The sequence below is a fragment of the Triturus cristatus genome, chromosome 2_2, assembly GCF_964204655.1.
Source record: "Triturus cristatus chromosome 2_2, aTriCri1.1, whole genome shotgun sequence".
Taxonomy (NCBI): domain Eukaryota; kingdom Metazoa; phylum Chordata; class Amphibia; order Caudata; family Salamandridae; genus Triturus; species Triturus cristatus.
Genome location: NC_140582.1, coordinates 198918023 through 198945615, shown reverse-complemented (window position 1 = coordinate 198945615; position 27593 = coordinate 198918023). Strand labels below are relative to the sequence as shown.

Genomic DNA, 27593 nt, shown 5'->3' with positions numbered 1-27593 from the left:
CAAATTAGAAATTCAGGTGGACTGCAACCCATGCACAACCCACTGAGCAATGCTGTCTAGGAAGTATTTTCTGGTAATGATCATTTCCACAAGATAAGTTCAGGAGCACAATGGAACTCCAACCCCTCTTTCGTTAAGGAATAGCACACACTGTTTGTATTAAGAAACATGAGATGCATTTCAATGTTTATTTTAAAATCCTAAGCTTGTGCATAAAATGTGAATATTAACTACACTGAATATGATAAGCAAGAAAGTGAAGCATGTCATGGGCAATGAAAACAACAAGAAAAACTCGGACATTGTTATTGAGTTCTATAGTCCTAATACCCTCATGTAAGTTTGTGAGCACTATGCTAATTTCAGCTAAAGCAATAAATAGAAAGCCTGGTCACAAGTTTCAGGGATACCTGCGTTTTCGTTATGGAACAGCAAGTTGGCTCTTTCCTATTGCAACTTGTCTGGGGCTAAAGAAACAAGAGACCTGATGAAGGCCACTTCTTTCTGCTGGTACAAAGGTCTAAGGTTGATGCTGCAAACTAGCAGGACCTCTGCCTCTGGCGTGAAGTACCACTCCAACCTATGGGTTTATAGGACAGGATTCTCAATATGATCTTACATTTTGAAATAAATGACGGGACTAGGAGACACTAAATCAGCAATAAGAGAACCATTGCGGCAAATGGGTCAACTCGATTTTCATATTGATTGGATATTTATAACATACTCAATTCTGGAAAACCGGTGTAACAGATACCCAGTTATATCTGCGAAGATCTGTTGGGGCTATATTCCCACATGATAAATCCCCTGGCATAAAGTTTGCTGTGCTATATTTGTGGGGAACCATTCAACAAGTAGTTTAACCTCAGAATATTTGAGAAAGCATTCAGGTACACAGTGGGGCTGTATTTTGAATCAGATACAAGATTTTTGGCTGAATAAGGCTGCCAGACTCTGAACGGAGTGAGGTTGTCTTCCTTTAGTGGCGAACATCCTCCTTAAAATTAGCTAGTGTCCCGTTTAAATTAAGGTCACAAAATTCTCCCTTATTCCCAGTTTTATTGTTCCTAAGATTCCTGAAGCTTTTGTTCTCCATCCTGAAGGGAAGGTTAAGGGCAGGCTGAGTGTGTAAAGGGAAATGTACACATCTGCCTCAACTTATTAGAAAACCCAAATACCTTCCTACAACCCAGAACATATGTATTAACTTGTCGATTGTCTCCTAACGACAGCTATATAAAGCAACATTTAATCTGTGAACAGTGATATGGTCTCAATCCAATCACCATTCCAGGAGACCACAGCAGAGAGCGGTCTTCCCACATCCAACAAGGCTTCTATAAGCCCAGTAAACAAGAAGGGGGGGTGGGAGAGGACATGGCATCCTTGTCTTCTGCCCCTGCTCAACGTAAATCGTTCAGACAGCATGCTGTTCACCTTCACCTTGGCTAGCTAATGGGTCCATATATAATAGTCATATCCATGACCAGAATGTCGGGTCGAAACCTATTTGTCAGTAGCACAACCAGCGCGAACGAAGCAAGTCGCGGCTGGCTCCAAGCTTGCCTTTATGCTCTCCATACAACCACATAATCCTCTATGGTTTAACCTAGTACTTCGAGGAATAAAGCCTGACTGATCAGGATAGACTACCGCTTCAATAACACAAATCAATCAATCAGATTTGTGAAGCGCACTACTCACCCGCAAGGGTCTCAAGGCGCTGGAGGTGGGGTGGGTTCGCGCAGCTACAACTCATCACAAGAGCCAAGTCTTGAGGATCTTCCTGAATACTTGCAGTTTGGGGATGTGTCTGATGCAGAGTGGGAGTTCGTGGCAGGTTTTGGCTTCGATATTGGAGGATCGCCCCCCTTCGCTCTACGGATGCAATGGATTTCAGCTAGGGCAAGATCGGCGGATCAGAGTCTTCTTTTGGGTGCGTAGGAGATTCTTTCGTTGAGGTATTGGGGTCTGAAGTTGTGGAGGAATTTGTAGGTGAGGAGCTTGAAGGTCACTCTTTGACGGGGAGCCAGTGGAGTTCTCGTAGGTGTTGGGTGATGTGGTCTTGTCATGGGACGCCGAGGACCAGTCTAGCTGCAGCGTTCTGGATTGTCTGGAGTTTGAGGAATAGACATTTGTTAATTTCGGTCTGGAGGACGTTCCCGTAGTCCAGTCTGCTTGTTATGAGTGCGTGGGTGACAGGCCTCCTGGATTCGGGAGGGATCCATTTGAAGGTCTCGGAGGGTGTTGAAGCAGGTAGAGGATACAGCATTGATCTGTAGGTTCATGGTGAAGGAGGAGGCTAGTATGATGCCGAGGTTGCGAGCGTGGTTTTTTAGGTGTGGGAGGTTTGCAGAGAGTGGTGGGCCACCAGGTGTGAGTTGAGCTTTAGGCAGCTGTTGCTCATCCAGGAGGTGACGTCTTTCATACCTTCCTGGAAGCTGTGTCGGGTGATGTCGGGTTCGTTGGTGAGGGAGAGGATGAGCTGGGTGTCATCGGCGTAGGATACTATGCGGAGTCCGTGTTTTAGGACTATGGTGGCGAGAGGGGCAATGTAGATGTTTTAGAGCATGGGGCGGAGTGAGGATCCTTGGGGTACTCCGCAGCTGATCTCTGTGGTTTCGGAGAGGAAGGGTGGGAGTCAGATTCTTTGGGTTCGGCCGGTGAGGAAAAAATCTAGTCGAGGGTGTTTCCCTGGATGCATGCATCGTGGAGTCTGGCAGGTAGTGTGTGGTGGGTTCCAGGAGGTCGTTGGTGAACCAGGTGGCTTTCGTGGTGCGTTGTGAGAGGTTCGGCGGAGAGGGGGCTGGTGGGGGGGGGTGGTGTCTACACAGCCGGTGATCCATCTGTGGAGTGTGTGGGCAGCAGAGTTGGCAGCGGTTGGGTAGGGGGTGGAGCACGGTTGAAGACAGAGCATAGGTGCTCCTCGGTGACCTTGTTCCAGTTCCTGCGTGGTGGAGAGATGTGGGCCTGTGTGCAGTGGACCTGGAGAAAGTAAAGTGGACGCACTGGTGGTCCGTCCAGATGGGTTGCGGGGTATGGCTGAAGCGGATGTTGTCCCCTTCAGTGAAGATGGGGTAGAGGGTATGTTCTGCCTTGTGGGTGGGGGAGAGCTGTTTCAGTTTGATTTTGGCGAGGTTGTTCAGGAGGGTGATGGAGTTGAAGTCGTTGAGGTTGTAGAGGTGGAAGTTCAGGTCTCTGAGGAATACGTAGTCCATGAATGTGATAGCGTGGGTTGCAATGAGGTCTATGTTGATAGTGGTGAATGTGGCACGGAGGTTTGTAGGCAAGGGTGCCGTGTAGAGTCGTTCTGGGGTTGATCTGAAATGCAGGTGTTCCATGGGGGACGTGGATTAGTTTATGCTGGATGTGGCGAGTCAGAGTGAGTGGTTGTGGACGATGGCGAGTCCGCCTCCAGGGTGGTTGGGTCAGTCCTTCCACTGGATCTTGCATCCGTCGGGGATGGCGGTGGCGGAGCTGGCGTTGGTCCAGGTTTCAGTGAGGAATGCGATGTCGGGTGAGAGGGTGCACAGGAGGTCCAAGATTTCTACTGCGTGTGTGCAGGGAGCGCACGTTGAGGAGGATGCAGCTCAGGGGTTTGGGTGCTCTGGCGTCCGGTGGGCTGGTGGTGGAGGTGGGTATCCGGAGGTGGGTGAAGGTACGGCTGCAGTATCAGCAGGAGAACTGGCCTTGGGTGGTGTTCGGTATTGACAGCTGGCAGTTGTTTCTTCCAGGGTTGAGTGCGTGGAGAGTTGCTGAGTCTTAGCGCGTGCTGGTTGGAGGACCAGGGTTCCAGGCGATGGTCGCGGGCGGATGGCAGGCCGCGAACAGGCGCAGATTGGCTTGATTTGGCGCCGCCGCACATTGGCCGCTATTAATTAGGAGGAGGGTAGGAACAGCTGGGAGCCATGAGGGACCGAGGGGGCAGCAGTAGAGGGAAGTGTGAGCTCTTCTCACACAAGGCAGCGAAAAAAATGGAGCGAAAAAGGCACAATCAAGAAAAAAGGAAAGCAGGCAAGCACCATGAAATGAAGCACAATGAAATCACAATAAAAATGAGAAAAAAAGAAGCACAATAAAATGAAAGTGAAGGAGGCAAAGAGAGACGAGATGACCAGAAGTCAAGGCAGAAAGGAGAGTCCTAGGGACTCGAACCGTGCTCTGCTGCGCAGGAGGCAGGGGCACTAGCGGACAGAGCGGTGGCAGAGCTGCGTGCTGGGAGAGCAGAGCCCTGGGGGTCTTGCTCCCTTCACTACTTAAGCAATTCACAAACATTTCGCGAGATATTTTACTTCTACACTTATAAGCAAAATAGGATGCTATGATGCACAGTCATTTTTAGGTTTATCACCTTTGTGTATTGTTCCAATTGTGGCGAGACCAAGCTCATAGCGGACCCGACCTTTCTTTGGAGACCGGAGGAACATAAGCTATAATGCACTAGCTGACCTGCCAGGCATTTTGGAAAATATGGTTGTTGGCACAAAGAAAATGCACTATTGGCTTTGAATCACTGTAACTTAAAGACATAGTTTAAATACACAAGGATAACTAAACAAAAAAAAGAAAGTCGAAAGAAAAAAGAAATGGCAAGTATTGTGCCATGATCCCTGGCACTGAAGCACACTGTTTATGCAGCTTATGTTCCCATGTTATCCGACAAAATGCCATATTTTATGGTGCAAGAAAATTATTGGCTGAAGTGGGCTGACCCACTGCCATATGCGGCGACAGGCAAGATCAAAATGTGATTGAAAGCTGGGTGGACGAATGGATAAAGAGGGCGGACTCAAAGCCTTCCTAAATTATGTAATTTTTGTTTCTCCTTTTCTTATTAAAGGAGGCTGGTTAAACAATTAAAACTGTCTGTAGGGCAGAGTTACAAAGGGGACAGAGCCAAGTCCTAGGAAACACCACAGTAACAGCAGAGTCAATTAAAAAAATCCTAGTGATACAATGTAAGATGCAGACTCTCAAAGATCCGACCGGTCTAAAATAAATGCCAGGGTAAAAAGAAACCCATTAAGATGCAACAGTGTCAAATTTAGGTGACAGATTTAGGTGCATGATTGTGCATCATTGCTCCTAATGGTTCTGGACAAGATCCTGCAGGACAGCATCCTGCACAGATTAGAGAAGTTTCAGTTCCTAGGCAAAATGTGGAGTTAGTTACACTCTATTTAAAAACTATAGAGGGCAAATTTAGAACCTTGCAATTGGATGGGGGGGACCCCTCTTTTCGCCCTAACTAAATTGACAAGAGATTTGTATGACGGGGAATAGCCCTACCTGATATTAAAGGAATATGCTACTTACCAGTATGCATCTGTTCTTGCCATGTAGAGCTGCAGAGTTGTACACTGTGCATAGATCGCCATCTGGTGTTGGGCCCAGATGTTTGCAGTTTGTTTTTGTTCTTTGGAAGTCACGAGTTCGGTGACTCCTCCTTCGGTCCGTAGTGCGCATGGGCTTCGGCTCCATCCTCAGATTGTTTTTCGCCAGCAGGGAAATGATGGAGCGTAGTAATAACAGTGAGAAACCCATGTGTGTTGTATCTAAATAAGATAGACTGGAACGGATACAGGTAGCCGGGGAGGCGGGTGGGCGTGTACAACTCTGCAGCTCTACATGCCAAGAACAGATGCATACTGGTAAGTAGCATATTCCGTTCGAGGCATACGAGCTGCAGATTGTACACTGTGCATAGATTATATAGCAGTACCCAACCTTAGCGGCGACCACCGGTATCCGTTGCAGCGGTTTGAAATAATGTCTTTAGTACAGCCTGGCCCACACTAGCTTGTTGCTTGGAGTGCACGTCTACACAGTAATGTTTTGTGAAGGTGTGCGGTGTTGACCATGTGGCTGCTTTGCAGAGGTCATGCAAGGGTATGTTCCCTAGAAAAGCCATAGAAGCCCCTAACTTTCTTGTAGAGTGGGCTTTAGGTGGAACAGATAATTTTCTTTTTGCCTTTTGATAGCAAATTTGTATGCACTTTACAATCCACCTAGCTATCCCTGATTTAGAGATGGGGTAGCCTTTATGTGGTGGAGAGAAGGAGACAAACAATTGTTTAGTCTTTCTGAAAGGTTGCGTTCATTGTATGTAGTACAGTAAAGCCCTCTTAACATCAAGTGTATGTAGAGCCCTTTCCGCAACAGATTGAGGTTGCGAGAAAAAAACAGGTAATTCCACCGATTGATTGAGATGGAAGGGGCAAAATGACCTTGGGCAGAAATTTTGGATTGGTACGAAGTATCACTTTGCTGTGATGTATTTGTAAGAAGGGTTCCTGTATAGTGAACGCTTGTATTTCGCTAACCCTTCTAAGGGAAGTGATAGCTACTGGAAAAGCTGTTTTCCAGGTGAGGAACTGTAGCTCGCATTTATGCAGTGGTTCGAAGGGCGGACCCATGAGCCTTGTAAGAACTACATTTAAATTCCATACAGGGGAAGGCGGTGCCCTGGGTGGAATTATGCGTTTAAGGCCTTCCATAAAGGCTTTAATAGCGGGCACCCTGAACAGTGACAAATGTTGTCTGTTTTGCAGGTAAGCAGCGATCGCTGCTAGGTGTAGGCGTATGGAAGAATATGCCAGGTTACACCTTTGAAGATGGAGTAGATAGCATATAATGTGTTGTATGGATGCATCTAAAGGGTTGATTGTATTGTTACGGCAGTAAACAACAAATCTCTTCCACTTTGCGGCATAGCATGCTCGAGTGGTAGGACGTCTGGCTTCCTTGATAATATTCATGCAGTCAGGGGGAAGGTTAAGGTATCCAAATTTTAAGATTTCAGGAGCCAGATCGCAAGGTTGAGCTGCGCTGGGTCCGGGTGTCTGATTTCTCCATGGTTCTGAGTTAGGAGGCATGGGGACAGGTGCAGTTTTTGGTGTGGTACCACTGAGAGCTGTAGTACTGTGGTGTACCACGGCTGCCTGGCCCATGTTGGGGCTACGAGAATGAGCATGAGGGAGTGCTGTTGCAGTTTCCTGACCACTAATGGAATTAGTGGGAGAGGTGGAAAGGCGTATGCAAATCTGCCTGACCAGTTCATCCATATCGCATTGCCTTTGGACAATGGGTGTGGGTATCTGGCAGCGAAGCTTGGGCATTTTTTGTTTTCGTGGGTGGCGAAGAGGTCTATCTGAGGATGCCCCCACTTGTGGAAGAATGGGCGAAGAACTTGTGGATGCAGTTCCCATTCGTGTATTTGTTGCGTTTGTCTGCTGAGCAGATCTGCCATGGTGTTTTGTATGCCTGGAACGTGCTGTGCCAGGAGATATATGTTTTGTGGAATTGCCCATCTCCATATGCTCTGGGCTAAGCGGGAGAGCTGGGGAGAGTGTGTCCCCCCCTGTTTTTGAATAGAATACATTGCAGTCATATTGTCTGTGCGAATGAGGACTGCTTTGGCTGAAATCTGTTTTTGAAAGGATTTTAGGGCTAGAAAGATCGGCAAGAGCTCCAGATGGTTGATGTGGAGCAATTTTTGCTGTGGCGTCCATAGACCTTGCATTGTGAGGTGTAGGAGGCGCGCTCCCCAGCCGGAGAGCGATGCTTCTGCTGTTAGTATCACCTGGGGAACCGGGTCCAGGAACGGCCGCCCTTTAGAAAGGTTTGTGGTGTTCCACCACTGCAGAGAGTGATGAGTGCGGCCGTCCACCAACACCAGATCCGTCAGCTGACCCTGGGCCTGCTTCCACGGTCGTACTAGGCACTCTTGAAGTGGACGCATGAGGAGTCTTGCATGGGGCACTATGAAAATGCAAGATGCCATCATCCCGATTAGCTTCATGAACACTCTCGCTGGGAGAGAGTGCTGAGGAATGAACGTTTGGCGCAAGGCTTGTATGCTTGCGATTCTGGCTGAGTTGGGATAGGCTATACCTTTGGAGGTGTCTATAGTGGCCCCGAGGTATTGCTTTGTGTGAGATGGTACGAGGTGGGACTTTTGGTAGTTCACCGTGAAGCCTAGCTGGTGGAGCAGTTGGATGGTGCTGTTTGTTTGTTGCACACATTGTTCGTAGGACGCGGCTTTTATCAGCCAGTCATCTAAGTAAGGGAAGACGTGAATATGTTGACGTCTGAGGTGTGCTGCTACTACAGCTAGGCATTTGGTAAACACCCGTGGTGCGGTGGTGACCCCGAAGGGGAGAACCGTGAATTGGTAATGCTGACCGTCCACCACAAACCTGAGGTACTTCCTGTGAGAAGGGTGTATTGGAATATGGAAGTATGCGTCTTTTAGATCCACGGTAGTGAGAAAGTCTCCCTGACAGAGGAGTGGGAGGACTTGTTGCAGGGTGACCATGTGGAAATGGTCCGAATGTATGAATGCATTTAGAGGCCGGAGCTCCAGAATGGGCCTCAGGGTCCCGTCTTTTTTCGGGATTAGAAAATACAGAGAGTAGACCCCTAAATTTTGTTGATTGAAGGGGACTTGCTCTATAGCGTGTTTTTGGAGGAGGGAGATCACCTCCTGTTTGAGCAATGTGGAATGTTCCGGTGACATTGGACGGTGCCTTGGTGGGATATTGGGTGGGGTGGATGTTAGCTCGAGACAGTACCCTGACCGAATAATTTGGATCACCCATTTGTCCGATGTTATGGACTCCCAGGAGTGAATAAAGTGTTGTAGTCTGCCCCCGACCGGAGTGGGATGGTCTGGGGGGAGCGAGGGTAAGTCATTGTGCGGGCGGCGTGGCAGAACGGGTGGTGTTGGTTTTGCCCCTGCCCTTATTGTTGTTGCCCCTGTATCCACCTCTTTGGTAGCCCTTTGAGAAGGTATTTTGAGGAGGGGACTTGTAGGAGGTAGAGGCGCTATCGGTGGAGTAGCCTCTGCCTGTACTACGAAAGGACGAACGCCGAAAGGAGCATTTAGGGATCTGGGATTGTAATGCCCCCATAGACTTTGCTGTGTCCGTGTCCTTTTTCATTTTTTCTAATGCTTCGTCCACCTTTGGCCCAAATAGGTGTTGTTGGTCAAAGGGGTGATTTAGAATGGATGCCTGGACTTCTGGTTTGAACCCTGAAATTCGGAGCCAGGCATGACGGCAAAGCAGGACACTAGTATTTATGGCTCTAGAAGCAGTGTCCGCTGCATCGAGGGCACATTTAATGGAGGTGTTAGTAATAAGCTTTCCCTCCTGTATTAGGTCGTGAGCTTTACGTTTGTGTTTCTCAGGGAGGTGCTGCATAAGAGCCTCAAGCTCATCGTAGTGTGCTCTGTCATAACGCGCGAGCAGCGCTTGTGTATTTGCAATGCGCCAGATGTTCGCGGCTTGCGAGGCAGTGCGTTTACCAGACGCAACTAGGAGTTTTGATTCCTTATCTGGCGGTGGGGCCTCACCTGAGGACTGGGAGTTAGACCACTTTCTAGCTGTGGACACAACTAGGGAATCTAAGGGAGCAGGGCCCTTAATGTATGTAGGGTCTGTGGGTGCTGCTTTGTACTTTTTTTCTATTCTGGGGTTTAAGACCCTGGCCCTGACAGGGTCTTTGAACACCTCTGCAGCATGTTTGGTGACACCCTTAAGCATGGGCAAGATGGCTGTGGACTTATCCTGAATATCAAATGTATCCAGTAAGAAGTCGTCTTCCACTGGTTCGCTATGTAGTTCCACCCCATGGTAGTGTGCTGCTCTCTGCACTAAGTGGTGAAACCCTAGTGAGTCCTCTGGGGGAGATGGCCTGGATGGGTAGAGGTCATCTTGAGGCACATCTGGTATGTCAGGGTTTTGGTAATCTTCCCATGGGTCTGGGGTCCCCGGTGGTGTGGGGTCCATTGGGGCGTCCGCTGGATCATAATCTGGATCCCCGTAATCCGGATCTGGGGACGGGGTCGGGGAATGATGAGGCAAGGGTGGCGGAGACCTGGGAGGGAGAGGAGGTGGAAGAGGTGGAGGAGGAGGAGGAGGAGGTGTAGGAGGTGGTGGGGAGGGCACTCAGAGGAGATGTGGCAGAGTCCTTCCGCTTGGGGCTTGGGTGGTGGAGGAGTAGCTGGTGTGTCAAGACGTCTTTTCTTGACAGTCAGAGTCAATAGCCCAGTCTTTGGATCCTTTGATAAGGTTTTTTGATAAGGATCGGGTGTAAAAAGGTCTGGTGGTGCAAAATCGTCCGCTGGCGCCGATGTTTTTGGAGCCGAGGATTTGGGTGGTTTCTCTGCGCCATGCTTTTTTGGAATCTCCGTTTTTTTCTGCATCGAGGTAGGCTTCGGCGCCGGAGCGTCGGTGCCGAGGGATTTGTGCTTGTGTTTCGTCGGCACCGAAAGTCCAGGCTTCGGCACCGGTGGCTTTGGAGTCGAGCTGGGCGTCACTTTCTTCGGTGCCGAACGGTGTTTATCGGCACCAGGAGTCGGCTGGCTCGAGCCCGAGCTGCCGTGAGACTTGTGAGGCTTCGACACCGGGCCCGAAGGTGGGGTGATAGAAGCTGCGTGTTTGGTTTTCCCCAGGCCCGAAGGCGAAGGTGTAACCTGAGTCTCTTTGGATTTGGGCGCGGGGGTGGGAGGGGGTAGAGTACTCACGACCCTCTGCGCCGGTGTGATGTCCTCCAGGTCGGAGTCGTCGGCCTCGGAAGCGCTGACGATGTCTTCCTCCTGCTCGGTGTGGTGTTGCCCCGAAGCTCCGGTGTCGTCTCCGAAGATGTCCGGTGGAGCCGCGGTCGATGAGTGCGCCATGGTGCGTCGAGCTCTTCGATCCCGGATGGTCTTTTTTGATCGAAAAGACTTACAGGCGGGGCAATCTCTAGCCTCGTGTTCTGGAAAGAGGCAAAGGTTACACACCTGATGGAGGTCGGTGTGGGGAAATTTAGACCCACATTTTGGGCACTTTTTGAACGGAGTCCTTTCCATCGGCTGGGACCGGAGTCGAGGAGGGCCCGAAGGCCGGTGCCGATGAGTGGAATCGAGAAAAGTGCCTCATCGAGAGTTGAAGATAGATGAAGAAACTCGATGAATGAGGATTTTCCGTCGAGGCTGGAACCGTAGAAGTTCGAAGCCGGAGCACGAAGTATCACATCCGAGCCCGATGGCGGAAAAAAACAATCTGAGGATGGAGCCGAAGCCCATGCGCACTACGGGCCGAAGGAGGAGTCACCGAACTCGTGACTTCCAAAGACTGTCCAAAGAACAAAAACAAACTGCCAACATCCGGGCCCAACAACAGATGGCGATCTATGCACAGTGTACAATCTGCAACTCATATGCCTCGAACACATACTTTTGGGTGGCCCAACTGGCGGTAATTAATCAATGGGTTCATCATTCCATAGACAAACCCGCGTACCCGATGGACCATCATATTTTGCACCCGGAAGGGTATTTGCATGCACTTTATACTCACCCGAAATGTCTGACCATTACAGGACCATCTGCAATCACGGTCCAAATTTGGCACACAGCACTCAAAGAATTGGTTTGGGCGGGCAAGATGACCCAGGTCACACCACTTTGGGACCCTGAAAGATCAGGCATGCTGGGAGACAGACTAGTATTCGATACGTGGGACCTAATTAGTATATCTAAAGTGGAAGACCTTTGGGCAAATGGTTGGGCGGTTTCATTTTCTGAGCTATAGAAAGAAAACGAACTGGGGGACAGCAGAGACCTTCTGTTATCTGCAAGTTCGGCATGCCCTTCTGGCAGCTATCCCTCTGGGAGAGGTCTTTCAGGAATCATCGCCATTAGCAGATAGATTGTTAGACTATCACATGAGCCGTGGGGCAATCTCCCTCACTTATAAAAAGTTAATTAACAACTCTCCAGACATGCGCTTCGCCTTACGCCACCACTGGGACGCAGATCTAGACGACTTGGCTGATTAAGACTGGCCGGAGGCCCTAGCCTCCCGCAAAGAAGTGGCAGTCCTATTTGTCTTGCAACACTATGGTAAAGATGGGCAGAGTACTGGATTCAACTTGTCGTAGGCAATTTGGGCAGGAGGGTTCCTTGTTCTATATCATTTTGAGTGCCCAATAATTCAGGGCTTCTGGGAATCTATAGTAACTTGTATAACTAGTATATATGGGAGTGATTTCACACCTTCTGCCAAATGGTGTCTTAACGTCTGTGATGCCACTGTCTTGAATCCTATGGAGCAAACCTGGGTGACACCAAGTAGGTGATTGCTAAACGAAACCTAGCCTGTCTAAGGGAGGCGGCAGAACCTGCACCACACCTCGAAGATTGGAAAAGAGACCTGGATTGGTGCATTGTAGCGGAGAGAGAGATATCGAAGCAAGGGCTGGCCCAAAAAGTGGGAAAAGATCTAGGGCAAATGGAATGTCTGCAGAGGAAGTCAGTGTGCCACCCCCATGGAGCTGTAGATATTAGCTATCCTACAGCTGCTGATATCCACCAGTCTAGGAGTGTGTTGTAATATAATCAGGGATCTGTCAGAGACTGGATTGCGTAGTATACATTTGCTGTACCTATGCATAATTGTGGTGTACATGCCTGCTTTGATTTACCATGTGCCTAATAAAAAAAGGTAATGAAACAAATCTGGTAATAACATTTTTTTTACAAAAAATCTTGCCTGCATCCTTCAAGAATCAGTGTCTTTGGTTGAAACATCAATCATCCCATCTGCATGGGGATAGTCAGCTGAGTATTGGGACAGGTCTCTTCCTAACCCAATGCACCTCTTCTACACCATAGAGCACTGGGAATTATGCCCACTCATACGCATAATTCACCTCTGTGCTCCACCAAAGACCCCATGGAGCGTCTAAGTTCCTTTTAACATCACCACAGCCCCAACAATCAATGTACCCTTATTTGTCCTCTTACTACCTCAAGCAACACCATGACAACCTGTGAACTACAGTCATTTCAAGAAGGGAGTTACTTAGCCACTGCAGCTCCCATTCCCGTTGCTGAGCCAGAACTACTGCTTAAAGGGGTCTAATATCAATCAGTGTGCGAATAATACCACATTATGCTTTCAAATTGCTCCCTAAAAGTGCTGAACTAAACCTATGCCTTTATGAAAGAGCAGTCTCTTCCGACCAGTCATCTCTGCATGGGATGTTAATAAGCCACCAAATTATTTAAAAACAAAATGGATGAAAGAGCTACATTATGACGCAATAAAATTAAGACGGTGGGGTGCTAGCATAAGGTGTGACACAGGGTGCCAAATCAGAGAGGGACTCTGAAACATTTCGTAGGCCTTGAATCAAATATGCATGCCACTCTTACTATATTTGCCACAGTAATGATAAAGCATTCCCTACTGCTATTGCTGAATCCAACTATTCAATTAGTATAATTCCATACAAGGTAGTAGTGTTCCCCAAAATGGGTGAAAGACCGCACATCAGAAGTAAACAAATGTCATATATAACCAGTCAATGGTGTATTTAAGTTCACAATTGCTAATAGTATAGCGGGGTGCTGATGAAGCTGTGAGCACTTACTACCAAAAGTGCCGTTGACAAGTCGATAAATCAACTCGTCCATGCAATTATCAAAAATCCCTATATTGAGGGAAAAAATATGGTTCCATTTGCTGAGTATTTTTCTTTTATATACTTATATTCTGTATGCCAGTATTGACTACTGTGCAACAATTTAATTACATAGTGTGTTATTACACTTTCTCCATCAGAGCTCACGTGAATTTTTGTTTATACACCGAGGAGATGTCTAAATTGATCCGATATCTTATTTTCGATATCATGTATTGAAGTCTGGATTTATCAAATCAATAATTAGGTGGGTCTCGATTATATACCCCTTTTTCTTTTGTGTATCTTACTTTTAATGAGTATGTGTCTTTTACTCATATCACATGTGTAGTTGGGATATCTCCTATAGGATCTTAGGTGCATTACAAGGTTTCATATCTTTTATAGGATTTATACAGCGGGCCTTTATGATGAATTGACTACTATACATCTTATAACACACTATTATTGGTTCACTATATTCTTGTATTTGCTTTGGATTTCTCTTTCATTTCACAAACTGCATTTGCTGTATGACTACTTTGGTGGACACACTTTGTCCCATATGGTTCTGCATTGGAGCACTTTATCATCTTTTGAGTGACTCTTTGCTACTGGTGAGATCTTTGCATCATTTGCACACAACATTGGTGATGTATTTGCCAGTATGAAATGTTGTTTTTCTAAGCTTTATTGTATTGCTTGTATATACACATCTTTATGTCCACAGCCTTGAGAAAGTCATCGTGCTTATTAGGTACGGACGACACACGTGTGTGTTGGCTGCTTTGGATATTGGATGGCTGTTTTGAATATTGAATATGGGTTTCAAAACCAATAAAAAGAAAAAAAAAATTGAAGCTTTGACGACTATTTCATCTTGTCCGGTGGAACTTTGGAATACTTTGAATCCTCCAAGGACTTTTGTGAATTGCTCTTCTATTTATCAGGAATATTGGCCCCTATATGAAGTGTTGTGTTTAGAACCTATTGTACTTCAAAAATAAGGGTGTGCTCAATTAGTATATTTAAAAGATAAAATTACACACTGCTTTAAACCAGTAAATGGAGTCGAAAAAGAACTGGGAAAAAAAAATGTTTGTTTCCACCATTCAAGCTTTAACATAGAAATAGGGCAAGAGACCCCAACTAGCATGAGGAATGATCCTTTGCAAGTCCAACAGTGAATTAACCATCAGCCGAACTATGACCCCAACCAATGCAGACACCCAACATTTGCACATCAACTACTTATAGGCCCTATTATAAAGTGCCTGCAGGACTTACGCAACATACTTGCCCCCACTTCCGATGGGACACTTTTTTTGACTGCCATCTTGATAGGGTGCCTGTCTATTCTACGAACCTACTCTCTCCAGCACGGTACTTAAACAAGCTATGGCGCTGACGCGTATTTGATAACTTGTCTTGCTGTATTTCTCCTGAAAAGACCTAGGCTCGCTACTTTGGCTAAAAAAGAAATCCTTTTTAAACTTGCACTATATTTACCTTGTTTTGCGGCGTTTGAAGTTATTGATTTTAAGTAGAGATTAAACTTGTGTCAAAATACTTTCTAGGGTACGCATTTTGGATTGTTAATCTTTTACCTGTGTGTATTTCTGTCTCCCGCGTTTACTCCCCGGTCCACCACAGCTGGTGCTGGTTGTGTGGAGGGAGGACTTACGCAACATACTTGCCCCCACTTCCGGTGGGACACTTTTTTTGACCGCCATCTTGATAGGGTGCCGGTCTAGTCTACGGACCTACTCTCTCCAGCAAGGTACTTAAACAAGCTATGGCGCTGACGCGCAGCAGATGCGCGCAGCGGGTGCGCCGACGGCGCGCCCAAGGCAAGCCCGTCTGCGCCCGTCCGCATCTGTTGTGCGTCCAGCGCCAGCCATGCTGCCTGTTACCCCCCTTACCAAACCATGACCTCTTGTCATTTGGAGGAATTGAATACTACTAAACAATATGGTAATCTTTTAGAGGTCAGTAGAGTCATGGGCCCGGTAGGCTGTCGGAAATGCCATACACAAATAAACTTCATTGATTATTATACCATGGCTGATTTAGACATTACAAACTGCTACCCGGCTCTTATCCAAGGGGGCTTAATAAATGCTCGATCTTTAAGTAAGCACGCCTTGGATATCGATGAACTGATCATTGACAATAAGCTGGATCTCCTATTTATCACTGAGACTTGGTTGAGGGAAGACTGCAATCCGGAAATAGTGGCTGCTCTGCCGCCTAATTTCACCATGTGCAGGCAAGATAGAGAGGATGGCAGGGGAGGGGGGAGTCGCTATTATATATAGGGAGACCATGCAGGTGAAGACTTTTACCCTACAAGGACTAAAAGGAGCTGAAAACATGGACTTTTGTTGTACTATGCATAACTCCTTTTCCTTTTCGGGGGTACTGCTGTATCGGCCCCCAGGCAATAGCAATAGTTTTTTAGAATCATTGGAAGACGCCCTTAGTGAGGCAGTGCTTAGGTATTCGAATTTTACTCTTCTTGGGGATGTTAATCTTCATTTGGAATGTGATAACAACCCAGGAGTTTCATCTTTTTTAGAAATGATCTCCATTTTGGGACTTAAACAGATGGTCCAAGGTCCATCTCATTGTGGAGGGCACACGCTTGACACTGTTTGTACTAACTTAAAGTCCTTACAGACTAGTAATTCATTGCCACAGGTTTGGTCGGACCACAGCTTTATTCCCTTTGCCTTTTCAATTCGCCGAAAATCCAGTTTAGGTGTAAATGATAGTGACATCTCTAACATCCCCAGGCGGAAATGGCGTTCATTAATCTCTAACCCTTCTCTGTTGGCTATGGCTCAAGAAACGGTGCCCACTCTTAATGGGGATCCAGAAGAAGACAACTAGAATGTCCAACTGGCTCACATTTTTTGTGAATAAACTGGAACCCCCTAGTAGAGTTACTAGAATTTCTAAGAGGAAGATCCATAGTGACCCTTGGTTTTCAGGGGATCTTGTGGATCTTCACCTACATAGTAAACAGCTTGAGCGTAGGTGGAGAAGGGGATATGAAACATCTAACCTGCAGATCTTCAAAGCTTTTAGGAAGAAAAATAAGCTTGCTATTAAAGCTGCAAAAAAGGAATATTTTTACAATCGAATTATTATAGCCAAGAATAACCAAAAAGAAATATTCAGAATTGTAAAATCCTTTATAGATCCTAAAGGCTTGCATACTTCAATTCCTCCGTCTGTGGCACTTTGTAATGAAATTGCATGCTACTTTGATAATAAGGTTAAAAACCTTCAAAGTAACTTTAAGGCTCTTAGGCCGTAAGATTTCATTGACAAAAACATATCAGATTCTGACTCGAACCTTCCTGTCTTGCAATCATTTCAAGCCGCCACACTAGCCCAAACGAAAGAGGTCATCCTAGCTTGTAAATCTGGTTCACCATTGGATGCATGCCCTTCAATTTTTTTACATCATATTATTGCTGTGGTGAATCTTGTCATTAATAGTATAGTGAACTCTTCTCTTGCCTTGGGCATTGTCCCCAGGGACTGGAAATTTGCCATCGTAAAACCCTTAAAAAAGAAACAGAATGTGGAATCATCCATCCTATCTAACTAAAGGCCTATATCTCTCCTACCTACTTTGGGTAAGATTACCGAGAAGATAGTTTATAGATAACTTGTTAGCATCACGGAATCTGCAGCTATCCTTCATTCTCGTCAGTCTGGCTTTCGTCCTAAACACTCGACAGAGTCAGCCTTACTTGAGATATCGGACACCCTTAAATTTATCATAGATAGCGGCAGAAAGGCAGACTTGATCCTTTTGGATTTGTCTGCCGCGTTTGACACCATTTACCATGACATCCTGTTAGCCAGATTAAGATCATGTGGCATTACAAACCTGGCATTGGCATGGATTACATCATTCCTGTCTAACAGGAAACAGGTTGTCTCCTGTTAGATTACAGAGATTCTTCCCATTGGTAAAAACAATATATTTCAACCCAAAGATTGGTGGCCAGATGACACTGCTGCCCCTCCTTCAACGGTAGAGGTTGCTAAAAATCTGGGGGTACTGTTTGATTCCTCCCTTTCCTTTAAGCCCCATGTTTTAAAATTAATAGGGATCTGTTTCAGGTATATCCGTACATTGAAAAAGTTTTTCAATCTTATCCCTTTGGCAGCCAGAAAAACGGTTGCAGTAGCTCTTATACTGGCTCGGCTGGACTACTGCAACAGCCTCCTCGTTGGTATAAATAAATCCTCCCTGAGACGGCTTCAGGTAGTCTAGCATGCAGCAGCCAGATTGGTCCTGGGACTTCCTCGCAGATCATCTGCCTCTGCTGCATTGAAGGCTCTGCACTGGCTTCCGATTCATAAGAGAATCCTGTTTAAACTACTTATAACGACTTTTAGAGCTTCACGGGGAGTCGGCCCCACTTATCTATCCAGCAGATTTAAACCATACACGACAACAAGGACATTACGATCTAGTTCCGCAAATCTTTTGGCAATAAGCAGGTTCAAATGGTCATCAAAAGGAGGAAAATCAGCCATGGTACTGGGAGCAAAAGCATGGAATAATCTGCCAAAGGACTTGAGGACAATTCAAGGTGAAGATCTGTTTAGACGAGCCCTTAAGACTTGGATCTTCGGCCTAACAGATGTCTGTTCCTTGGCTATGATTTAGTCTGGACATTATAGTTAGTCTAGTTAACTGCAGCGCCAGGAGACTCCGTCAGGAGTGACAGTCGCGCTATATAAATCTTTCTTTTCATTTCATATCATGTCATTCATCTGTCCTGAGATTTGACCCCCACTGCACCACTTTAAGCTCTTCTGAATAGGTTTTCTGATCTAATGCCCATACTAAAGTACAGTATGAGGCAACAATACACAGACAGAACTAGTCTTTACACTAGGCAGCTGGTGCTAGCAAAGCAACACTTGAAATAATACCTGGAATAATTCTGGAGGACAAGGCAAAGGCTACTGCCAAAGAACTGTACATTTATAGTTAAAAATACAGACAACATCTATAAGGGATCAAGTTAATTTAATGATAATAGGAAAGAGGGTGAGAAAAAGATCACAAAGCAGCAGCATAGGAACTAATTCCATCAATAAACGGAAAGGAAATTGCAAGGTCATTAAACTATATGCGAAGGGCCTTCCAAATGGAGTTTGGCATCACAAAAACAAGCATTGGCAAAGCCAATAGGTTTCACCAACTCGAGAGCGATTGGCTTTGCTAATGTCTTTTACCAATGTTGTGGGGCAGAGTAGAGTGGCGTAAAGTGCACAAGGGTAGAGTACTGTGCAGGCGTGCAGACCAGAGTACAGTTGCACAGAGTACATTGGCTAAAGGAGTAGTGGCGCAGAGGGGAGTGCCGTAGACTGCAGTGGCGTAGAGTAGTGCAGCGTACAGTGCAGTTGCCTGGAGTGGCCTGGCGTAGACTGGTGCAGCATAGAGTGCAGTTGCCTAGAGTGGAGTTGTGCAGCGTAGAGTGCAGTTGCCTAATGTGTGGGCTATAATAGAGTGGTGCAGCGACAGTTGTTGAGTGCAGTGGCACAGAGTGCTGTGGTGCACTGGCGTGGAATAGAGTGGCGTTCAACAGAGTGCAGGGTAGGGGGTCGGAGGAAAAGAAACAACATGAACTGGGATATGGGAGTCTGGCTGTACACAGGAACTGATATGGAGTGCTTGAACAACCAAACAATAAGCTTCAAAACCCGGAGCTGTGGAAGAATACAAGTACTTGGTCCATATTTCATGGGGGGCCCAAACACAAGACGACGACATGACACTTGCATGCCGTTCAAAGAAGTGACAAAGGAAATCAAAGACGCTGAAGCTTACAAATGGTAAGCTATGGACGAGCTGCAAGCCCAGTGTATGGAAACATGTCTCGCAGAGACAGCGCATGCGCTGTCTAGGCGGAACCTATAAAGGGCCAACATGTAGTGTATTATTTCCAAACAGAGAAACAGCTGCTGAGCACCAAATAAAATAAACTTAAAAATCTGGGGTAAACCAGCAGACATCACTTACTTGCTTTCTTGTGTAGTTGCTTATGGGTAGACCAACTTCCCTTAAAGCACTCCTAAAAATATAAATCAGTAGAAGAAAGTATTAATGGTTGGCACACGCATGTCAAACTTTATAGACAACAAATCAGAGAACATTTTAATTTTCACCATGCTGTATTGCATTACTATTAAATTGGTTTGTGTTAAAAAAAAAATTGTGAGTATAGGTTGTTTCCTCACTTATTTCGAATTCCTGTGAGATAACAAAAAAACAAGTATTGACAAAAACGAAAGGGCCTGCTTTGCAATGCTGGTTTGCTAACATTACTTGCTTTGCCAATGATTCTAAATTTTCACTGCAAGCACTGGCAAAGCAAATAGTGCCATCCAGCCATTTTGTAACACTTTCTATATTTCCAAGATGGCAGTCACATAAATTTAAATGGGGGGGGGGGGGGTAAAAGGAACACAACTCCCTCGTGCCTTTGTACTTTTTCCTTTCTGGGGTGCCTCCCTCCATACCTCAGTTTCTTACAGCTCCAATCCATGCACTGTGACTGCTAACATTTTGCCACACTAGATGGGTAACTAAAAGAATTAAACCTAAAATAAAAAAGTACAAAGCATTTTTTTTTTTTTTACACGCGAACATGAAGTAATAAATGGCAGAAGCAAAAGGGGACCAAAGCAACACAGGGAGAAGAATGGGAGATGAAGCCTAAGCAACACAGGGGGAGGGAGGGGAAGAGAGATAGAGAGAGGAGGACAGGAAAGCCTAAGCAACACAGGGATGGCCAGGATGGACAGGAAACCAGCACTGAGAATGCAGGGAGGAAACAGGGAGAAGAAAGCTCTCAGGTAACAAAAGTTCAAAAACAGATGGACTCTCATGGAGTGCTTCGCAGAAAAGAAGCAAGCATTTGCAATGCAATAGGTCTCGCATTTACGCAAATTTGAGCTATTGCCATTGTAAATGACTATGCCTTTTATTTATGTTTTGGTTTTTAAAACATAAATAAAATGAATTCTCATTTACGATGCCAATAGCTTAAACCTGTGTAAATGTGAGACCTATTGAATTGCAAAAACAGAGATACACATATAGAGACAGACACGGACACACAGACAAAAACACAAGCAGATCTGCACATAGAGACTATAGAGACAGAAGTGCATACACAGACACACACAAACACATTCATGCACATACAGAGACATATTGCACATACGACAGTAATACACATACACACACAGTGATGCACACACTGAGACAATGATGCACAGAGGCTTGACGCACGTACAGAAACACTGCTGCACAGACAGAAACAGTAATGTACATACAGACAGTGATGCACACAGATGTGTTGCACATATAGAGACAGTGATGTAAATACACAGACGTACACACCAAGACAGATACACACACAGATGCACACAGAGACAATGTACACACAGACAAAACGCACAGAGACAATGACGTATCCACAGAGACCGTAATGTACACACAAACAGTAATACACACACACACAAAATGTATCTAAGCAATGCTTGTATGCAATCTATACAGAATTTATATTTCATACATTAAGTTTCATCTCCTGCATGTCCACTTTTGCTGGTGTTATTCCTACTATTAGTTTACTTGTAATGCCCATCATGTATGCATATGCAGCGAGCGCATTAACAAAGCGAACACGCGCGGATTAGAAACACATGCTTAATTAGGTATCGAAGAACACTGCTGCACGTTACAGACACCACTGAGCATGAACGCTTACATTTCCCAAGAAGCTAGTACATGCACACGCCTTCCACTACATAATCGTGGCTCTTGAAGATGTACTCGAGATTCTATTATATACACTATGATTGTCATCACAAACATACAATAACGATGTCACTATCCAGTGCATTACCCCTGCCCTTTCGGGTGGTAATTAACAATTGCGTTAGAAAGAAAGTAAACTTTAGCGGGGCTTTGGAATAATAGAGTTAACGCCCCAAGCTCATTAGATATGCGGGGGGGGGGGGAGACATCCAACGGCTGTTTGTGTGGGGAGTCGAAACACAGGGGCTGACACAAACGGGCACTGTAAAGAAACGGTGTGTCAGCCGCAGCGGGACTGTGCACACTGTAAAGTTTGACAAATTACCAGAAACTAAAAACTCGCAACACTAAAGCCACTGCGTGGAACGATATTCATTTCCATACCGAGCTATTATCGATAATATCAGCAATAACATTAATAACAGCAACGAATATAACAAGAACATCCGTAATTATTGTTAGCATTATTTCAATGTGAAAAATTGTAGTAATTTTTGTGTTGCTAGCAGAAATCTTGCATTTTCGTTGATAGCATTCTTTAATAAATGTTTCTAGTAAACCCCCCAAAAAACATTACGCCACCAATACGACGCTTTCACACTAAATTGCGTAAACAGCGGTGTAATCGTGACAGCATTATTGTACAAGACGGCGTTTATTTCATTTGCGCATAGATAGAAACAACAAAGCAAAACCAGTGGTGCGCGCGCACCACAGAGGAGTGGGGTCAAGGGAGCGCGGCAGCGAGGTGAACGTACGCTGCTGCGCGTGCTAGACACCGGTGGGAATGGGCAGAGGAAAGACGGGACATGCGCCCGCCTTTGCCCAATTGCATGCTGGTTTTTTTTTTTCTTCCAAAAAGCGCGCTGAAGACAATGGCAGCCGGCGAAAGCAAAACCACACACACAAGCGTGTGGATAGCTTTCTGAAACCTGTACAAGAGGTATCACGCTGCGGGAGCAGTGATGCGCACAGCAACGCTAGGCGCGAGACCAAAAAAGATAGCGCCTGAAAAGCAAGCACTGGAAGCAGTGATGCCAGTCAATCAAAGCGATGGATAAGAGGTAACACTCCATGGGAGGGACAAACAAGATTGAAGAACTGGGACACAAATAAGAGAACAGCAAATCAGAGGGACAACAACATCTAACTAAAGTTAAGCAATGGGCAGGCTCCAAGGCCCTCTTTGTAGGGCACATAATGCCTGCCAAGAGACTATGCAAGTGCTGTATAGAGGCTGAACCTAAAAAGGGGGTTTGATGCTACTTAATCTACCTTGCATTGTTAAACATAGCAATTATTGTCAAATGAGAACTCTATCTTAAACGTTGCATCCCCTATTAATTACAGTGCCGTTATTTCCTTTAAGCGTCACATTCATAATACTTTAGTTTAAAGGGTTTCATTTAGCACAAAATTCACTACCAAGAAAATCGTGAAAGGGTTGTCAGCTAGTTCACCACAAGAACTCTCTCCTATGCTCAACCACTTAGACTTTACAACATGATCACACCTTAAAAAGTGAAACGTGCATTGTTCTCACTGCAATGTATCAAGTATTTAGCAAAGAGTGTGAGGTTTTACGTTAAGAAGTAAATCTCTAATCCACAAGAAAAATTGGAAAACAATAATATGTTGGGTTAAATCAGTCCCCTCCCACCCCCCCCGCCTCAGAGTCCTTTGCAACATGTTATTTGCGTCTTAAAAAAAAGTCTCAAAATTTCAGGCAAATTCTAATACACTTCAGTCATGTCGAAAAATGGACTCAAGGCACCCTGCAAACAAATATACTGGAACCTTGCAGGAGACTGCTAAAAGCTGCTATAGAGGTGCTTTTCAAAGAGCAGAAGCAATGCCTTTGCACCCCCTCAACTCCGAGATCGCTAACGCACTGGACAATTAGAAGGACATAAATGCAATCCATTACTGCAGGACCCACATCTGTAAAGACTCCTCTCCTTCAAACTCAAAATTGGCAGTTTCTGCGTGTACCTCGAATCCTTTCAGAGTTACAATACGGTTTACCTTCCGATTCCAGTCCACCACACCAAAGAGGTAATCAAATATCAATTGCAATCATGACTGAAAGATAAAATTCCTCATAAGCCTAATGTGGGCGGACGCGCTAGAGGCTTCTAAAAACTGGGTAATTACTACCGGGAAGGAGCGCCTGGCAAAGGGCTCCCGAAAACATTATTCACTCTGCCAAAACGTTTGCTAAAATTGTACCAAGCTGTCTGTGACCCACAGTATTGAATTTCGCCGCTTCTTATTGTTTTAATACCACTGTTTTTTAAAAATATTCACTCACCGGTTGCTTAAACGCTACTCTCCACGTGCACAGGTCTGCGTCTTCCCCAGTCCACCACAGATGGTTCCGGTTGAGTGGAGGGAAGGATAACGCAGACCGGAAGTGCCCTACTGCAACAAAACCGGTTAGCGGTCTAGTTGTCACAGCACTTGTATAAATCACGATTGCCACGACACGCAGTGGGCGTGCCGAAGGCCCGCCTAAGGCAAGCCCGTCTGCGCCCGTCCACGCCAGTCCGGGCCTAGGGGCCAGCCTTAATCCCCCAACTTCCCTTCACCCCCGCCGATACTCCAGGGAACATCTAATCCGCTTATCCACCACTCTTAAGCCCTCATGCTCCCACTCCATCACAGTCGAAAAACGGCACCACAAATGTGCCCACTGTCCCTACGAATTTTCAAAGACGACAACTCCCCACCCAACAGGGACTCCATTCAAATTGGTACTACTGAACTGCCGCTCTCTACCGAAACACAGTACAGAAATAAACTGGCTAATACACGACTCAGAACTTGACGTCCTGTTCCTTACGGAAACATGGCTAACCCCATTTTCAGACCCTGACATCGTCCAGGCCCTACCCCCTGGATACTTGATTCAGCGCATAGACAGAACCTGCAACAAAGGTGGCGGGATCGCAATCATCTATAAAGATCACCTACTCTGCCGTATCTTGGACAGCCCCCTCCTAGATTGCGAAAACGCCCAATTCATTATCGAATTTACTCCCCTACTGTCATTCTCTGGCATCCTCATATACCGCCCCCCGGGAGCACAAGGCCAATTCCGCACCTCCTTACTAGAATCTGTCTTCTCCCTTGCCAGTACCTCACCTAATTTTAATCTTCTCAGAGATTTTAATCTCCACTTTGAGAACTCCACAGACACTACAGCGGACGACCTTACACAAGATCTAGCAGCCTACCAGCTACATCTAAAAATTCACCAGGCAACACACATCAAAGGTCACCTCCTTGACCCAATTTTCTCCAATTTAGCTCAGTTAGAATGCAGGGCTCCCACCCCCCTTCCTTGGTCAGATCATTTTCTAATTGCGCTCCTCTGGCACCCGCCCATTACATGCCCCCACTTACCACTACCTCGCACACAAGCTCGGTCCTGGCCAAAACTAAACATAGAAGAATGGACACGCGCACTAGAAGTATCTGAACCCGCCCAGGACCCCGACCCCTCAGCGGCAAACAAAAAATTCTCCACATGGATTGAGAACACGCTAGACCTAGTACTTCCAAAAAAAGACATACAAATGAAAATCAAACCAAATAAACATCCCTGGTTCACCCCTGAACTCCGAAAGTTAAAACAACACTGCAAAAAAATGGAACCAGCCTGGAGGAAAGACTTTGCCATTGAAACAAAAACCACATACAGGTCTTCCATCTCCTCCTACAAAGCTGCAATAAAAGCAACCCAAGCAGCATACTATGAGAAATGCCCCCCCCCCCCCCGACACATCTGGCCAGCACTGCGAAGAACTATCAGATTTCTTCTACACCAAAATTCAAAACATTCTCAAACACCTCCCACTCAATAACAACAAACCGCCCTGGGAGCCTCACAGCTCAATACCACAGGATGCTCCTCATGGCCTGGAATCATTCACTCCACTCACAGAATAAGTCCTTTCCCCCATCTTAGACTCAATCACGAGCGGATCTCCGCTGGACGCCGCACCACCTAACATCCTGAAGTTAGCAACACCTACTATAATCCCCCCCATCACTAAACTAATTAATGCTTCTCTAGCACAGGGTCTGGTCCCACTAGATTGGAAAAAAGCCATGGTAAAATCATTATTAAAAAAAAACCACTTAGATCCCACAGAGATGGCCAACTACCACCCTATCTCCTTACTCCCGGGAGTCAGCAAGATGGCAGAGAAATATGTCAACCGACTACTCTCTGCTTACCTTGAATCTTCCGGAAGGCTTCACTCCTCCCAAAATGGCTTCCGTCCCGGCCAGGGCACAGAAACCGCGCTTACAGCGGTAGTGGAGGAGGCCAGAAAAATCTTAGGACTCCGGAGGCTCCTCAGCCATTATCCTCCTGGACCTAAGTGCAGCCTTCAACACAGTGAACCACTGCACGCTGGTAAACCGTCTCAGAAAGGCAGGAGTAACGGGCACGGCCCTAGCTTGGCTGAAATCATTCCTGGAAGAAAGAACCTTCCAGGTGTTCGAAGGTAATTTTAAATCCCAACCATTGCCGCTTCATTGTGGGGTTCCCCAGGGCTCATCCCTGAGGTGTCACAATAGTCAATTACGCAGACGACACCCAGCTAATTGTAGCACTCAATCAGTCGGAACAGTCCTCGCTGAATCTGTGCACCTGCCTCAAAGAAGTAGACAGTTGGATGAGTGCATCGCACCTCAAACTCAACGGCGATAAGACTGAACTCATGCTGCTGGGGAACCAACCATCATTTAACCCCAACTCGCTGTGGCCTTCCTGCATGGGACCAGCCCCTACGCCAAAAAAAGAAATAAAAAGCCTTGGCATCTGGCTCGACCACGAGCTCACTTTTAAAACCCAAGCCAGAAAAACCGCTGCTACCTGCTACGGCCTCCTTCGAACCTCACGCAAAATACTGCCCCTCCTACCTGTCCACTCAAGAAGGCTCTTGATTCAGTCACTTGTCTTATCCCGGCTGGACTACGGCAATGCACTTTATCTAGGAGCCCCCATATCAGTTATCGCCAAGCTCCAAATAGTCCAAAACTCGGCAGCAAGACTCCTCACTAATACCAAAAAACACTGCTCGGCCAAACCTGCTCCTAAATCACTGCACTGGCTCCCTATACAGGAGAGAATACACTTCAAGGCCCTTTGCATCACACACAAAAATCTGCAGGGCAACGGCCCCCCGATCATTAAGAACTTGATCAAACCATACAAAGCCACCAGAAATCTGCGCTCAAATGATCTCTACCTGACTGACACCCCCAGAATCAGGAAGGCACGAACAGGCGGACGCCTCTTCTCATACAATGCATCTAGGCTCTGGAATGCCCTCCCTCTCTCCATCCGCAAGGAGCCCAACCTCCTCACCTTCCGCAAGCACCTAAAAACCTGGCTATTCCCGTAATTCCATGCGTCCTCTAGCCACACTCTGCAGCGCTGGGATGCTCCCGGGTAGCCATGCGCTATACAAAAATCACTTTCATTTCATTTCATGTGCAGCCCTAAAAGGCATAAAAAGGTGCGTAAAAACACTCAAACAAAACAAAACGCTAACCAAAATGATATTCAGATCCATCACTATTCTACACTTTTTAGAAGGAAAAATAGTGGATGTCTATCCAACTCCGAGCTCTTCTCTCTGTAAATGATCTGCTAGGCTTTAGAAATGGGAACAGTATAAAGTCAGATACCCTAAAAGGAGTTGTTACATTGCATTATGTTCCTTTCTTTTATTGTCCGTTCCCTTCAATTCTCCTGTGTACTTTTAACTCTGGCACCTGCCATGCAGTTAGATCCGATTCCACTTGGAATTAGAATCCTTATTATTCTGCTGCTGGATTTGGACTGAGCAGTACTGTGTCTTATGAAATAAACTTCTTCAACCTTTCTTTGGGCTTCTTTTTTCATTTTTTAAATGATTTTACACTGACGACAAGATTACTTGCTACTTTTAAAGGCACAGGAGCGGTACAACTACTACTTTTTTATTCTTTTTTTTTTACTACTTGGAACAGTTTTCTGGCTTACAACTGGATTTGTCATTGAATGTGGATAAGACTTATTTAATATCCACCACAATCATTTTCTGGATTTAATACCCCTTGCTATGGCTGAGAAATTGAATTTGACACACTTTGGAAAATGTCACAGCATCTTTCAAGTTTCAACGGCTTTTACATCAAAATAAGAAGCCTCACTGCGTCATTCCACCCACGCCAGAGCTTCCAGCTTCCATTGCGAAGAGAGAACGCGATTCAGGAAGAA

At 46.0% G+C, this 27593-nt stretch overlaps 1 protein-coding gene across 2 annotated transcripts in view; it reads right to left on the bottom strand.

The window, feature by feature from the left end:
- METAP1 (methionyl aminopeptidase 1) overlaps positions 1 to 27593 on the bottom strand; it is a 475875-nt gene that overhangs the window by 396950 nt on the left and 51332 nt on the right. For both annotated transcript variants that reach the window (XM_085641167.1, XM_085641168.1), the window contains exon 2: positions 19511 to 19562. In XM_085641167.1, coding sequence (XP_085497293.1) covers positions 19511 to 19562 — 52 coding nt within the window. The remainder of the gene's footprint in view (positions 1 to 19510; positions 19563 to 27593) is intronic.